This window comes from Castor canadensis, chromosome 1 (genome assembly GCF_047511655.1).
Source record: "Castor canadensis chromosome 1, mCasCan1.hap1v2, whole genome shotgun sequence".
NCBI classification, from domain to species: Eukaryota; Metazoa; Chordata; class Mammalia; order Rodentia; family Castoridae; genus Castor; species Castor canadensis.
In genome coordinates, this window is record NC_133386.1 from 39,902,614 (window position 1) to 39,920,746 (window position 18,133).

Genomic DNA, 18,133 nt, shown 5'->3' on the forward strand with positions numbered 1-18,133 from the left:
TTACCTAATTGCTTGCTTTTTTGGAATATGGGCATGAACACCTTAATGTTCATTTCAGAAATGCATAAAGGAACTTCAAGCTCATTTAGGAGTCCTTTGAAAGGCACAGGAAGCTGTTTGCTTTTCTGTATAGATGAAATGATTAAAAGAAAAATACAACATACACGAAATCTCTCTAAATTTTTGCTCTGCTTCTTCTTTAGGAGATATGTTACTTTCTTTCTAAGATATGTGGATGCAGTCTAGCAAGATTTAGATTTCGGTGAGCTCTCTTCTAATCTTTCATGTAGCTTAATGAAGATTTGAGTTTAAGTTAAACAAAAAAACACAATACCCATTTATGATGGTGTGCAATTCTATGTAGATTTTTTTCTTACGAAATAGAAAACTCTATAAAGCTATTTTAATCAAATTGTAATAATAGCATTAATTCTAGAGTAACTCTAGAAAGTGTCACTTTATATTACTGACAATTAAATTTATATACCTGATAATTAAAGATGCATAAAAATAGGTGGAACTGTTATTTCAAAAGTCTCTGAAGTAGCCAAATTAGTCATGTCCTAAAGGACATGCAATTATGAAAAAAACATTAAATTATTAAACTGTCACTTTTTCTTTTTTATTATCATATTATTGTTGTACTTAGAGCACATTGTGACAGTTACAAAGTTCTTACAGTATATCATAGTTAAATTCACCCTTTCCATCATTCTTCTTTCCCTCTTCCCCCATTCCTGGAATAGTTCTACCAAGTCTCATTTTTCCATTTTCATACATGACTACATAATATTTGTACCACATTCACCTTTCTACACCCTTTCTTTATCTCCTCCCACCTCCCACCGTTACCAGGCAAGACCTGTTTTACCTTCTTCTTCTCTGTTTTAGAAAACAGACATTTTTATTTGTTTAAAATAGCTAGATGGAGAGTTTCATTGTGACATTTCCATGTATGTGTGTATTATAACCTGAATTGATTCATCTCCCCATGTTTCCCCTTTCTACCTTAGTTTTCTTCTTATGAAAATTTCAACAGTTTAAAAAATTCTATATTCCTTCCTGTGTAGAAAGTGCACCACCCATATTCACCTTTTTTTACCCTCTCTCTCCTGTTGGTGACCTTCCATTCGTGTGTCCTATTTTTCATAATACTGCTTGTATTTATTTTGGGCCTATATTTCACATATGTGTCACTCTTTTTCTGACAAATTGATGGAAATGTCCTTATAAATAGAAAACATAGCTATTTGTTTAAATCTAATTATATAAAAATATTGCTTCATATCATTTGACTAAAAACACCCAGAGAAATGGAACTTGAAATAAATTTAGGTCTCAATTCTTGCATTTCCTTAAATTTCTGGTGAATAATTTATGCCAATGTGAAGAATTCTCCATTTCATATAAGCATAGATTTTAGACAGAAGCTTTACATGAAATCCTTATTACTGCAGAACATATTTACAGGAAGAAAGCATGAATATGTCGTTTGCTTTTTGGGGGGGAAGGAGACAAAAATAGTCTTATTGGAAATGAAATACAAGCTGTTATGACACTCAATGTTATGATTGGGACTCTGTGCTGGCTAAGCAGCAGGAGATGATTGATTCTTAAAGAAGACTCAATTTTCATGAAAATATCTTCAGGAAAGAAAAAGTAAAATGCACACATTAGAGTGAAGAAATCATGGAAAACTAATGATTTTGAAGCATTTTGTTTGGCATTTTTTCCAAGGTGAAATAGCATATCATTACTCAAAGCTTTTCTGCTTCAGTCAGTTTACAATCAATGACAATGGGACAATTTGCTAGGAGGGCTGCTGGGGCTAGGTAAAGCATTTCATTTGGGTATATTTGGCTGAGAAATAAAACGTTTCAACCCAAACACAAAATACTAGGAAATGATTTCTCAAAAAGAACTGAATATAGTTTATGGATCATAAATTTATCCCATTCAAATGATAGTTGCTAGGAAAAAAAGTCTACTTAAAATTTCCCTGAAACTGAATCCATAGAATCTGGAAAGTTTTCTGTAGATTCTATCCCCAAACTTCAGACTCACAAAGCTAGATGTACCCTAGAATGACTTATCCTTTTGTTTGAGAGCTCCTAGATTGAAAAAGTGAGCATGAATTCTTTTCCTAAAATTAACCTAACTGAAGTTTTCAAAATTATTTTCAATAAATGGTCATCTCATTGAGCCACACCTTCTCATCATGATTTCAGCAGGTTTAAAAATTCTATATTCACTCTTGTAAAGAAAATACATCAACCATATTCACCTTCTTAACTTCCTTTTTAAACATCTCTGTGTCTCATATGAGAGAAAAAAATGCAGCCTTTGGCTTTCTGAGCCTGGCTAACTTCATTTAAGATGACATTCTCCAGTTTCATTCATTTATCAGCAAACAACCAAATTTCATTCTTTATGGCTGAATAAAATTTCATTGTATAAACCAGGCACTGGAGGCTCACACCTGTGTGAGTACCTAGATATTCAGGAGGCAGAGATCAGGAGGATCGTGGTTCTAAGCCAGTCAAGGCAAATAGTCCGCAAGACCCTATCTCGAAAAAACCCATTACAGAAAAGGGCTGGTGGAGTGGCTCAAAGTGTAGACTCTGAGTTCAAGCCTCAGTACTGAAAAAAAAAATTGCATTGCCTATAAATCCCACATTTTTAAAATCCATTCATCAGTTGTGGGGACATTTTGGTTGTTTTCATAGTTTAGATGTTGTGAATAATGGTGCAATAAACATGGATGTGCAGGCGTCTTTATCGTAACTTGAACTTACATTCTTTTGAGTATATCCTTAGAAGTAGTATTGAACTGCTGTATTAATAGACTTTATAGTAATTTTAAAAACTTATCAAAGGAAAGATACATACTATGAACTGAATAATATCTCTCCCCTAGAAACCATATTTTGAAATCCTAATCCTCAAGTCATGATGGTATTTGGAGATGGAGCCTTTGAGACGTGATGAGGTTTAGATGAAATTATGATGGTATTATTGCCTTTACACCAATAGACATCAGACATTAGCTTTCTCACTTTCTGCTATATGAGAATACAGATGACTGTGTTGATGACTGTGTTCTCATAAGTCATCAAGAGATGATCCCTTAACATAACATATCCCTGCTGGCACCCAGACTCCAAGACTCCAGAACTGTGAGAAAATATTCTTGTATGTTTAAGTCTATGGTATTTTGATGTGGCAGCTCAAGCCGGTTAACATCCAAGCTGAATCATCACAAATTTGTAAACTGATCATTAACATTTTTATTCACATATACATTTACTCTGTTTTTGGAAACTTTTCCCAGCTACTATCCCTTTGGATATTTAAAAACCTTAACAGCATTAGGATGTTAGTTTCATTGACTCATTAGGCAATAGTATCTCTACTTAATCATTGACATTATTTGGTAAATACCTGCTTTTTGTTAGCTGAAAATTTTGTATATCTTCTTTGTTTATTTTTTTTCCAGTGCTGGGGATTAAACCCAGGACTTTGCTCATGATAGGCAAGTGCTTTACCACTGAGCTAAACCCCAACCCCTCATAGTAGCCTTATTTTGACCACCTGAAATTCCCAGATCTTCTGAGATAGAAGTGAACATATATGTTTTTACTTCTATCAGTAGTATATCTCTTATCTTAATACTTTCTCATGTCATAAAAAGTATTTTATTTGTTATTTCCTTTACTGGTCTGGCTAGAAGCCACTATAGACTGCACAACTTCCTATCTGTAGAAATGTTGAGGTTAACATGCTACTTTTTTTAAAAATTAATTTCTCTTAGCAACACATATGCTATTCTTTATGTTCAACAAACCCTTATTGTGGTCTACTTTGTAAAAAAGTGTTGCTCTAAGTACTGTGAAAAGATAATTTTCTACCAGTGGAGAACCTTGTCAAAGAAGAGTTATTTAAAAAGTCATAATTTTACCCACTTCATTTTATTTATTTAAAGATGCTTACAGATAAGGATAGGATTCATGTGAAAAGATCAAGAAAATATAGTTAAAGGGCTGACCTTCTTCCTTCGAAATACAAATTATTCACTCACAGCTTTTCATCTTTAAATTTATTTGTAGAAAAACTAATATTCTGCATGATGAGTAACTATTAAGTTGAAAAAAGTTCAAAAAGTACAGAAACTAAGCAAGAAAAGACATTTATTATATATGGTAAGGAGTTATTGAGAAATAAGCTAGTAGATCACAATGTCTTTGTTTGTACTGCTGTACCTAAATATCATAACAGAAGTGGCTTAAAAACAACAAAAATTTATTTGCCATGGTTCTGGAAGGTTGGAAAATTCAAAATCAGGCAGATTCTTCATTTGATGAGGGCCTGCTTCGTGTGGACTGTTTCATTTGACTCTAAACTCACTTAGTGGAAAGGATAATTTCATTTGTGAGGACTTCACCCTCATGACCTAATTACATATCAAAGGCCCCATTTCCTTGGAGTTTTTCCCTTTTCAACTTTATTTGCATAGTGGTCTTTGTTATGAACTTTCTGCAAACTTCTTATTTACATACATGTTTTTGGAATCCCCAAATATAACAAGACTCATTCTTATATATAATCAGAAATTATGTTCTTATTGTAGTTTGGTAATAGCATATTTTATAACACCATCAGTATTATCTACTCCCTCTATTTCCTTTGCTCTCTAATTCTTGAAGGAGAAATAGAGTGTAAGAGTACTGCACAAACCATATCACATAGTAAAATTTGTAATAAATATTTTCATGCGATAAAGATGCAATATTTTATTGATACCATTCTAAAATATAGGTATCTTCCTAGAGCATCTTGGCAGAGGTTGTATTATGGATGCCCCATAGGAATAATAATGGTTAAGTGCACTTGGCAGTTTCTTCATCTGATCAATAAGGCATGATGAGGTTAAGTGACTTCTATTAGGAGGCTTGTGATTTATTCTTCTGTGCATAACCTGACTGTGAAGTCACTCTATGGAACCATTTTATAAGTAGTCCCTCATTTTGTTTTATGAGGGGCCATTCAATCAGGTCCCAACTTCTTTTGAACCTGATTCCATCTGTCTGGTAATCAAAATAATTTGAATAGAATCAGAAGGAATAGAATTTTTAAAAAGGGTATGGAAAGTACTATCATATATTCTTGCTGTTTTGTTCTGGCTCCAATTCTGAAATGCCAACTTTCAAGAAGTGTAGCCCATGTCAAATTGCCCAGTAATATTTACCTCTCATTTTTTTCTACCATATCAATAACTAGCTCTTGTCATCTTTAAAGTGCTTCTCAAACATTAAATAATCTCAGATTACACACTCTGTTCTTTGCATTTATCTTGACCAGCTGTCAGAGAAAGCAATTTATTCCACCTCAATTTTATTCCTCTTGGTTCAGTGTGGCTTCTGCAGTAAATTTGAATGGAAAATGAAAGGTACAAGTCAGTGTGCTTCATAACAGAGGGAAAATAAAAATTTCAAAGCAAGATAACTGATAGATTACTTTCCAATCATTTATTGTTTTATAGTTGGATATTTAGTATATATTTTCATCATCCTTGAACTTTAGTTATTAAGTGGAAATTTTGAGGATGTGAAGGCAAAAACAGGACAATGAATGTTATTATTTTCATCTATTGAAAAATCATAGCATAATTGTTTTGGTAGAATCATTAATTAAATAAAACCTCAAATTCACATTTGGTCAGTTCTTTATAAAAATTTATATTTTAGCTTTGAACTTGAAATACATCCTAAATTTATACTTTCTAATGTCCTTGATCTAAAGAAATAAAAGCATAAATACAGATATTTACGTTTCTTTTAAAATTTTCTGCCTTTTAAAAATGTGAGTAGAATTCAACTAATTTGTGTCAAATCTTAGTGAACTTACACTTTCAGTTTCAAAATATTGAGCAGCTGTGTATGGCATGTCTAACACCCTAATATACCCAACTCACTGAAGTGAATCTGAAGTGCAGAAACAATTCCTCAGAAATTCTCTGCTAAGTGGCAATAGAAAGCCTTCCAAAGATCGAAAAACGAGAGATTAGCAACATATCAGCTTTCAGGTAGGACTCTCCTAAATACTCATAATTCATTTACTCTTCTGAAAGTCATTATTCTGAGGGTTTGATTCACTTGTAGCCCCACTTGGGTCTTAAATCTCATTTCAAGGCACTCCAATCATTTATCCATCTCAGACCTACCGTTGGAAGTGATGGGAATTTGATACAAAATCAATGGGAGGATATCATATGAGTTCTTTCTAATTTTTCTTTCTTTGAGCACCACTTCCAGCATAGTCTATGAAATCTATTATTTTAAAGTATCATTCTGTCTTTCTATCATTTCCCCTAAATTGAGTTCATGAACTTGGGATATGTATTCCTATGTACCATTTTTAGAAGAAAAAAGAAATCTGTTGTCATTATTGTTAATTTCTATTTAATGTCATTTAAAAATCTTGGTTAATTACTTTTGGAACTGATGTTCTACACAAGTGTTTTAATCTTTTGAAAGCATGGGACTAGATTTATCAATTTTACCTTAAATACTGGTATTATTTGTATTTGGTTGTTATTACCTGCTAATTCATACCTGATTTTCTTTCCTCTGGTAAGTCAAAGAACTTTATGCCATCTTGTTTTTGAAAAAGAACAGTACCATTTTATGGTGAAAGACATGAAAAAAGTAAGACTTAATTAACTACAGTAATTAATTTTGCATGCAATATTTTTATTTATTTCCCTGGAACCTGAAATTTGCCTTCTGAACTAGATTTATCTGTAAGTGTGCTGTGTGGACCTGTTTGGATGGTTTAAACTTTATATTTCTAGTTCAAAGAATTTGCTGGTCATGGTGGTGCATGCCAGTAATCAATGAGGCAAAGAGGATGAGGCAGGAGGATCATGAGACCAGCCTGGGTTATACTTTTGGGGTGGGGTGTGGCTTAAGTGCACCTGAGTAGCAAACATGAGGTAGTGAGTACTGCCTCCAACTCCAGTACTGCCCCTGCCAAACTATATGCATAGTTTAAAGAATTCATTCACTCATGCTGATATTTGGAATATTTTTTATATGTTGCCTAATTAAAAACATAAATTATAGTGTGATGAACACTCCTTAAAAACTAAAACATTTATATGTTTATACACATATAAAAATATTAAGTGTAAGTAGAACAATATGTTAACAGAAGTTGCTTCTGACAGGGGAGATTAAAAATAATAATCTATTTGCTTTAGTACTCTTATGTTTATGTTTTTGCATATTTTCTCATGAACATGTAAATTCTTAAAATCAGGAATAAGAAATTACTGGATATAATAAGATTTTCCAACATTATTCTTTTAGTTTTGTTACACTGCCAAAGAAAGAAAGAAAGAAAAGAAATTAATGACATCAACAGAGGGGCCAGGATATGAAGAATGTCATCCATTTGAACTATTTTTTATCACTAATTCTCATTCGCTTTTACAAAGGAAACTATTTTTGCTTGCATTCAGAATTGATATGTGAATCTACATTTTTAAAAAAGGTGTTAAAAAGGTGTCTTGGCTCCAAACTGCATTGCTCTTGATGATACTGGGTAGGAAGTGGTAATGGAATAGTAAAAATGAATGGAGGATGGTGAAAGGTTCTGTGGCTTGGATGAAACTTGGTTACAAGAGCATATGGGTTTCTGGGTGAAGGGCAAATGCTAAGGAAAAGACAATGTGGAAATGGATTGTGGTATGGTCCTGCCACGAAGAAGTGTGTTCTGTTAGAGAAAATAGTATGATCAGCTTGGAAATTTCTAACTTATACTTTCCTTTCTGAATGTTTAACTAGGAAATGCATCTACAACCACAACCATTATTGACAGCAAAAATGGATCTGTGCCCAAATCCCCTGGAAAAGTGCTAAAGAGGACAGTCACAGAAGATATAGTGACAACATTCAGCTCCCCTGCAGCCTGGCTTCTGGTCATTGCTCTGATAATCACATGGTCAGCGGTTGCTGTTGTCATGTTTGATTTAGTGGATTACAAAAACTTTTCAGGTAAGATTCATGAAATTTGGGTTCTCAATTAAAATATATAATATTTTCCCCAGTATGACCTTTGCTTTTCTTCACTCTTAGAGTAAGAAATAAAGCACCCACAAATGTGCTTGAGGGTTTCTGAAGACAGTTTCCTTTTTCTCCTTTCTTTCTAGTCTCTTTCTTGTCTAAACTCACTGACTTGAAAATGAAATCAATGTCCTAATCTTTAGAGCTGAAAAAAAGGCTGAATGTTGAAGCTTCATAAAGATAATGATTAAAAGGCCTGAGTGGAGATTTAGTTTTGGAACTGGTACTTTTTTAGTCATTAATAAAGAATTATTTGTAGGTTTTGCACTTGAAAACATAAAACCAGGAAAATCACACATTCATTCTCTTTTGAGGGTACTAATTCAATTTCTTATATCCTTTATCTCTCCTCTATCCATTAATATTGCCCTAAAGATATCTTCATAAAGCTACAATTGATCAAGTAATATGTTTCTTATTGCCTAACTATAACAACTCCCCTGGCTTAGCTCTTCATTTTCATCTTTAATTCAGCATATATATCCCATTTTGCAACCTTATTACTTTGTTTTTTCTTGTTGTGTTTCCCTAAGAAAACATTAGCTTTCACTTGTTTTTTACCTCTGCTCCCATAATTTCCCCATCCCAGACCATAGGACAGCAAAAGAGCAACAGGATCAACAGTTAATAGCTAAGACTGGGGACTCTGGTGCTTCATTTCCATGGTATTAGATTCAGACCTTACTACTTGCTAACTCTTTGGTATTAGGAAGGGGATTTATCCTCTCCTGCCTCATTTTCATCACTTATAAAGTAGGACTTCTAATAGTACCTATGTGATAGGATTGTCATGAGGATTATGTAAGGGAATATACTTCAAGTACTTAGGACAGAACCTGGTTTGTCATATATGCTTTATAAAAATCACTATCACCAGAAATAGATAACTCATACTTCACTGTTATCTTGAGAATGCTAATTCATTCTTTATGATCTGCTCCCTCTTCTGTGACACATGCAATTATATAAGAATATGCTGTACCACACTGTCATTTTCTTAGTACCTTGTTGGCACCTGCATTAAGAGCAGTTAACACACTGTATTACAAATATCTGTTGATCCTGACTCCCTTTCTCCCTCTCCCTTCCTCCCTCTCTCCCTTCTTTCTTTCTTTCCTTCCTTCCTTCCTTCTCTTTCTTTCTTTCTTTTCTTCCTTCCTTCCTTCCTTCTCTCTTTCTCTTTTTCTCTTTTTCCTTCCTTCCTTACTCCTTCCCTCTCTCTTTCTTTTTTTTTTTCCCTTTCATTTTTTTGTGGTTCTGAGATCAAATTCAGAGTCTTGCATATTCTAGGCAAACACCCTACCACTGAGTTACATCCCTAGCTCTTGACTTGCTTATCTTACTCAGAAACCTAAACTTATCCAAGCAAAGGACTGTTTTATCCCTCTTTGTACATGAATGCTTGTCACATAGTAGATCTTTCTGATACACATTGCTTATATGAATGAAAAATATTGGTATTTTGAGTTTGAAACAATATCTTACATTATGAAGAGATATACTTATAAAATTTTATTTCATCTAGTTGAGGTTTTGATCTTAATTAAAAATCAATAAAGCAAATTTAGTGAAATTAGAATATATAAAATGTTTATGAGATGAACATTTACTTGTCAGATATCATTATAGTTATTAATTACTACTCAATAAATGGCTTCAAAAATGTCTTAAAACAATAACAAACATTTCTTTTTCATGTAGTATTTGTAGGTCAGTAATTTAGAAATAGTATAGCTGGATTGTCCTGTCTTAAGTTGCAGCTTCATAAAAATAATAAATAAAAGGCTTGAGTGGAGATTTAGTTTTGAAACTGGTACTTTTTTAGCCATTAATAAAGAATTATTTGTAGGTTGGCTGGGAAAAAGTTAACTGAAAGATTTATGTGAATGGTGGAACTAGGTACATGATGTTTCACTTTTATGGCTGTTGTGTGTCCTCATAGTGTGGCAGATGGTTTTCCCCAGAGCAAGTGATCTAAGAGAGAACAAAGCAGAAGTCACATTGCTTTTAGACTTAGAATTGAAAATATCAAATTGTCATTTCTGCAAAATCTTATTGGCTACCCAGCTCAATCTGAAATTGGAAAAGACTGTACAGGTGTGGTTACCAGGAGGCAAAGATCAGTGGGGGAAATTTTGGTGTCTGGCTGTAGCATATTTCATTCTAAAAATATTACATTGCCAAATTATACACCCTTCATTAAACATTCAGATATATGGAAGGATCAGGCAATAATCTAGCTGGCAGATATTGTAATTATAACAAGCACAAAGAAAAAGATTATATATTGGGGTGTTTGGCATCATGAAGCTATTTAGGAAAATAACAATGAACCAATGGATTAGAAATGAAAAAATAATCACAAAGCTTGAAATTTAAAAAGAAAATATGTAAATTCTTCAAGTAAGAAATTCAACTGCCTTTAACTCATTAAAATTTAAATGATTGATTTCTGGAAAATAAATTAAATGACTTGGTATAATTACAGCAAAAGAACCTGTACCTCATATTAATCTTTGTGTAGATGGGACACATTTGCTTACATTAGAATTCTAATTCATTTTTTCATTTATCAAGTTCTCAGCTGCCTTTTATATATCCATTCTGCACAGAAAAAAGTTTGCTTCAATAAGAGTTTCATAATGCAAATAATATTCTGTTTTTAATGTTAATTTTAATAGATACAATTTAAATTTTTACTGGGGATTAATATTATCACCCTCATTAGTCTTTTGTACTACCTAATAGTCTTTGACTATTTAATTGTAAATGATTTAAAAACAAGGCTAGCAGTAGAAGAAAGAATGCTGGAGGTGATGTTGAAGGCGAGGGAGTTAGGGCAGTTATCACTGTATCTGAAATTCCTCTCTGAATCTTTAGAAAGTAGAAAAAAATCCTTGAAGCCATTAAAAATTGTTCCTAGAGAAATGAAAATTTATTTCCATAAGCACAAACTGTCCTGGTTGAAAAGAATGATTCACCTCTCAGCAACCTTCAGAATTCCTGTTTTCAGAATTTGATCTACTTTACTCATATATTACCTACTTGTGGAACACATGCAAATAAATAACTTGCAAGCTAACATGACTAGGAATTTGTATTTCCTTGTCCATGAAATGTGGCTAACACCTTAGTTTCTATTCTGCCAAATTTGTGACTTTGATTCCTCTTAACAAGAAGACAAATTTTAAGACAGCAAACGGAGTGGAAGGAGATTTTATCTGCCAGTGTTTGATAAGAATAGCAGAATCACTCTGAGTGATACATAAGGGGATTTATTGGGTGGCTCATGAATTTATGGGAGCTGATTAAGTAGTTTCTGTAAGGCTGTTGGCAATGTGTCTCTAGCTGAATGGAAAATCAGCAAGCTGGAAGTTGGGAAGGGCAGATGGACACAAAATAAGGGAGACTAAGGGCAAACTGCAACCTTGATTGCCTCTCACTACCTCAAATTATGATGATGTGAGTGAGTTGCAGGATAAATTGGCTACCTTCAGTACCAAACTGCATGTGCACCTGGTCAGGATTTGGAGATGTGGGAAGGAGACAGTCCAGCAGGAGCTGGAGGAGATGAAGCAAGCTTGTTACACAAGGGGGCTAGCATGTTGGCGAAAATGTGCATGGCTGCAAAAACACCTGCCCTACTGCAACTTTCAGAGAGTAAGCACTAGCTTCATTATTACTTTATTTCTGCCTTCCAAAGCTTGTGCAAATTTCTCTTCAAGACCAACTGTTAACAAGAAGTTTACATTTAAGAGAATTTGGGGAAATGTAGCCCTAGTTTAACGATCTGGCAACATGCAAAGCTTTCATGTGGGATATCTATATGGTTTATTATACAAAACAAGGTAGTTGTAGGAGTGAAATGGAGAGCTATTAATATTTACCTCAGGACAACAGCAACAAAAGATGTAGGATCACCCTGATATCTACACTGCCTTTACTTTTGTCCTGCAAAGCCAATGCTGTCAGAAAACTCCAGGGGAACAGACCAAGTTGTTTCTTAGTAATTGAGGTTAAGGGCTCACAAGGGTGGCTGGAAGACTGACCCCCAAGTTTCTGCAGATTTAGCCAGAAAAGATGTGGCTGAAATTTATAACACTGTGAGGATAACTTATAAGCTTTGGATGAAATTTTTAATAAACATTTTCTTGGTATATGTAGGGTCAAGTTTCTCTCAAAATAATAAGTGCAAACATAAGATTTCTAAAGAAACTAATACAAATTAAAGCATTAAAGATGATAAGGTTTTCCTCTAGGTCAGAATGGGTAGGAATAGATTGCACAAGCTTTACTTGTGTAGGAACAAGGGTCACAATTTACTAACATCCTCATCATAAGAGAGAAAAGGATTATAGGGTGGTACCAGGATGTCTCAATGCATGTTTGGTAATTTCTGAAAGCATTTCATTAAGTATATTTATTTCAAAACAGTTTTGTAATTATTAGAATAAAATAATCTCTATAAAACATACATGTCTGGCACATACAAGGCACTCATTCATTAAGTGTAACTTGAACTTGATCTTATTAAGGGAAGTAAGATCAGTAATCTGAGAAGAAAGAGCAAGGACATGATGATAGGAAGCATCAACTTCTTATGAAAGTCTTTCAGACATCTCCTGAATGTTCTTTTAAAATAGATTTTCTAATGAGGTGTGCCATTTATCTAGTGTTCCTGGAAATTAATTTCCCTGATTTTTTCTCCTTTTTTGGCACTTAGCCCAATTAAGCAGGTGCACTACTTGTCAGGCTATGAGTTTAGTAGAGAAAGTTCAGAGAAATCCCTAAGTCAGTCCAAAACTACAAATTTAAGATCTCTCTACTTATCTATCATCTATCTCGTGAACTGAGGTTTCAAGAATGGCTGACATTTTTTGTGCTTCTTTTTCTGATTTAAGTTTTATCTCAAACTTCACATTTTGTTCCACTTCCCAGGCTATCAGGACCTCTTAGTCACTATACCTAGAAGGATGCATTTTATTATCCATTTTTAGTCTGCTTATGACTACTTCAAAGAAGCAGAGTGTACTATAGTACAATGATTCTCTAATAAAAGTTACTGATCTTTCTTGAAATAAAGAAAAGAAGAAAGTGTTTGTTTTAAAGATGCAGTCTTAATTATTTATATATTGTTCCTACATTTTTTGGTCTTAAAATTCTGTTGAGATTATGACAAACCCAGATTTCTTTCACTATTTTTAAAGCAAAATAGAAAGTTGGCAATTCTGTATCTCCCAGGTATCTGTTGTATTTGTTGGGTAAAGAAACCCAATAGTCTGAAACCAATATTCTATACCATTCATTTGAAGCTCAGCAAATAAGATTTTCTTTGGGAATTTAATATAAATATAAATTATACCAGATACTGTTAACACATTTTTTGAAAGTTCATCTATTACCTATCTTTGAGAGTTGTGTTTAAATTTGTGTCCTTGGAGAAAACTTTCTAGAACTTCTAAAAATATGTCTGTCATAACTTTTTCATTTTATTTCTTACTGTTCACTCAAAACATGTCTTGCAAACTATGTATATATATATAGTTGGGTATAATTTTTTTCTTCTCCACTGATCTGATAGACCTATGAGAAAAATGGCTTTGTCTTTTTTATTTACTTTAGTTTTCTAATGCTCAGAAGCATTTGGTGTAGAATATGAGGACAACAAACATTTAAATAAGTGAATAAATAAAGGAAAAGGTGATAGTGCTTTTTATACTCCAGTTGCTCAATATGAGTATACTATTACTTAATAAAATATTATTATTGATGATGCAGGGATTCACATTTTAAAAGTATTTTCAAAATCCACTCTGCATGATTGCATCATAAACATCTAAATGATAAGGGTGGTCTTATTTATCTCAACATTCCCATTTCCCTGCTTTATCCTGACACATACTGTTTAATAAAATTTGTCTGTTCTAAACTGAAGTTATTTGCTAATTTATTTAACATACATAGAAAGCAAACAAACAAAAAACAAACAAGTAAGCAAAAATACGGTACAACAATATCAACAAAAGAACACATAAACTTTAAGAATTGAACCTAAGTAGCTGAATGCAGGCTGTAAGATGACAGCACTGGATCCAAGTCCAGACTTCATCAATCAGCATCAATGAAACCTTGGTAAAGTTTATTCTCTGTTCCTGTTATCTGTAGATATTAGTGGTATCTACTTCAGATGGTTGCTGTGCACATTGAGTAAGCTAATACATACAAAACAATTGGAATTTTGAGAGGCATATAGTAATTATTAGATAAATTATGGTAGTATTATTTTAATTTAATCTTCTTGAACTTAAGCATATTTCTATGCTTTGAAAAGATGAATAGGTATGTTTCACAAAGATAAGTTAATTACATGAGTTCCAACTTAAAGTTTCATGTGAATATACATAAATTCTACTAGTTACACAATAGAAATTAAATGAATATTCTACTTACTGTTAAGGAAATACTCTAACCATTCTGAAATGATTTGTTAAATTATATGATAGAGTAAGCAGATAATTCATAATACAACATCCTACATTTTGATATGGTAAAAAGAGCTTTAAAATTACTTTCTTAGCTAACATTGAATAATGGAATAGCTAAGAAGAGCACAGAAAAACTCCCAAAGCTAAACTTTCACTTGATGAAATAAACATTTGTTAAATAGTCAGGATAGCTAATTGATGTATAATCCTAAATTTAATATATTCATTCTTCACTGGTTTGCTAAATTTATAATATAGTGATCCTGGTAAGTTATCCAACTAGAGTGATATTTTCATTCTTTATGCTATGAAAAAATTAATTCTGTTGACTATTAGCTTGGAAAGAAATATAAAGAAATCTATAAACCATGAAAACTTCTTTTTCCATTTCTTATTATGTGTGTAGTGCAGGGGCAGAAATAGATACCCCCTCCCCATAATGAGGGTTACAGCTAACACTCATAACCAAAGATACTGCAATGAGAGAAAATCATAATAGATTTATTTAGTCAAAAATTTACCTTTCTTAGGAACCTTCCGAAATGAAGACCTAAAGACCCATATAAAACTATTTTTTGCTTAGCTTTGATGAAAAATGGGCAGCATTATTGAAATGTGTTTGGATAAAAGTCTGATTTAACGGTAGGACACTGAAAGGGGAAATCAAGCAAGGCCTGTCTCTTTGGATTCTTTTGTGGTGTCCTTCATTCTGGGTAGAAGAGGGAATGAGGTTCTTGTGATCTACCATCAGAAAAGGTAGGTTAGACTATCTCTTTATGGCTAGCTCTTTCCTAGAAAGGTAGGAAAAGATTAGAGTAACCTTTCCAGTTTTTTTTTTTTTTTTTTTTGCTAGTATTGGTAGAGAGAATTTCTAGTTTCTATGGCCTGATTTGCAGGAGAAAGATGGGTCAGAGAACATCAGAAGGGTCATGTTTTGAGTTTCTCCCTTCAGTTCTGTATGTTAGGATATCATTTCTGAGCTAAGTAATAGCATTCATTCTTTAACATATTTGGCATCAGCTTATTAAAGGAAAGTAAAGCAAATTAATTATCAATTAATATTATTGGCTCATATTTTATATGTACTTATTTATAAGACTATAATATGATTCCCTAATTTTCACATAGATGCTTGACATGGAAAAAAGGAGTCAAAAATTGTTTCCAGTTTTGTTTTGGAATATAAAGTGCCCTCTATTTGACATGGGTCTAGCTCCAGTTAGCTGGAAATATTCCAGGTATAAACATCTGCAACACAATTTTGCCAGTAAAAATTGGTTAATTGGGGTTATATTGAGAAGGAGAGGTGAAGTGTATACCTATTTGCATTCAGTAATGTTCTTTGTTGCCTCAAAAAGTAACAGTTGAGCAATAGCAAAGAGCAACTTAGAAACAACCTGAAACTATTAAATACTGAAATGACTGTAATTCTAAGAGTGCTTATACTTAATTTCATTAGGTTCTACATAAGTGACGTTTCTAAAGTAGTCAGTGTGGGAAAATTTCAATAGAGAAAGTTTTTAAAAGCAAAAATGCCCAAGCCTCAGATATTGAAAGTCAAGGATTGGAGCTATAATATGGCTATTCAAATGTACATTAGAAAAGTGACAGCCATTTCCTTGTTCAGTCAATAAAACAATTAGCTCACCAAAAGTGCTTTTAAATCAGGATACTAATTTTTCTTTGATTTAAAAGAATCTAAACATCGAACATCTGAAAGCATTTCATTTTCTCAAAATTGCAAATCAAGGGGATTTAATCTTTTGAATTAAATGTATTTCAGGAAGTTTGCATTCCACCTTTTATTTTACTTATTTTTTACATCATTTTCACTCTCTTTGTCTATTTGGGCTACTGTGACAAAATATTCTAAACTGTGTGGCTTATGAACAAGAGTAACTTATGTCTTACTGTCCTAGAGTCTGAGAAATCCAAGATCAAGTTGACAGAATTTGGTGTCAGATGAGTGTCCGCCTTCTAGATGTGTCTTCTTGTTATGTCCTTACATGATAGAAGGGGTAACTAATCTGTGAAGGGTGGTGTCTCTTTTATTAAGACACTTATCTCATTCTTGAGAGCTCTGCCTTCATGACCTAATCACCTTCCAAAGGCCCTAACTCCAAATATTGTCACTTATAGATTAGAATTTCAACACACAAATTTTGCATGGATACAAATTTTCAGACCTTAAGACTCACTAAAGGACACAGAATGGATGGTCATTTTACTCTAATGTGGATAGCATCCAGAAAATGGAAGGAGAGATGATAAATGGAGATAGATAGATTGATAGATAGATTGATTGATTGAGGCAGATACTAAAGTTAATCAGAAAGATAGGGAGAGAGACATAGGAAGAGGGACATGGAGAAGGAGATGGAAAGGAAGACAGTGAAAAGGGCAGTGGTTTGGGAAAATATGTTTAGTTGGGAAGTAAGTTATTACTTCATAAAAATTTGGCTTTAAAAAAATGGTCTTTACTCTTAAGGGTTTGTGTGTGTATGTGCCTTTATGAGAGAAAAAAAATACAAAGAAGGTATACTTTACATGCTATGTCATCTCCTTCCTATATCCTCACCTCCCCCCATTTCTCTCCTTCTCCTCAAAATAAATCTTTCCTACCTCTCCATATTCCTTTTTAGCCCAAATCCTTTTTCTTTCTGTCTCTCTAGTCAAGCCTCTCTACTGTGGTATTAGGTGACACAGTAGTCATTTACTCTGTTGAAATGTCTCAGACATTACTTCTTTTTAAGTTGATGCACATTTAATATCTCTCTCTTGGCTAATTTTTCTTTTCTTTTCTGTTTTTTTTTTTTTTTTTTTTTTTTTTTGCAGTACTGAGGCTTGAACTCAGGGCATACTCCTTGAGCCATTCCACCAGCACGTTTTTTGTGTTAGGTATTTTTGAGATGGGGGTCTCATGAACTATTTGCCTGGGCTAGCTTTGAACTGCTGTCCTCCTGATCTCTGCCTCCTGACTAGCTAGGATTACAGTCATGAGTCACTGGTGCCCAGTTTTCTTGGTTAAATTTTGCACCATTGTTTGACTACCACTTCCTTCTTAAATTCTTTACTTTTATGACTTTTATAATCATTTCCTTTTTCATCATTAGTTGCTTGCTTCCATTAGAGATATCACCTTGTTCCATTGCAGTGATGACTTCATGCTCCCTATACAAGCAATGAGCAAGCTCAATCCTTTAGTATAGCCAGATAATAAGATTTAGAGACTAATGGCAGTGACACAATTTTAAAAATTTTAAGTGTGTAAGGCAGACTTCAAGAATATCTAGTCTATGCTTGTAAGTAATGTTATTTTTATTTTGAAGGGAACATTCAATTTGTAACTTTTTTTCTTTTTCCTCTAATTGATCTATTTGTCAAGAAATTAGGTTACAACTGACCTCCAAAGATAATGACTTATACACTCACATCTTTAATTTAAATCTTTCTAATTTTTCTAATTGCACAAGCATATTCAGATGAAGTATCAAACTCAACTCTTGCGACGGAAGTAATAGTTTT

The 18,133-nt window shown here is 33.2% G+C and overlaps 1 protein-coding gene across 33 annotated transcripts in view; it reads left to right on the forward strand.

Moving 5' to 3' along the window:
• Trdn (triadin) overlaps positions 1-18,133 on the forward strand; it is a 374,084-nt gene that overhangs the window by 36,081 nt on the left and 319,870 nt on the right. For all 33 annotated transcript variants that reach the window (XR_012448649.1, XR_012448653.1, XR_012448655.1 and 30 more), the window contains one exon: positions 7,845-8,054. Coding sequence is in view for 30 of the 33 variants with exons in the window: in XM_074075307.1 (XP_073931408.1) it covers positions 7,845-8,054 (210 nt within the window). In the remaining 3 variants the exon portion in view is untranslated. The remainder of the gene's footprint in view (positions 1-7,844; positions 8,055-18,133) is intronic.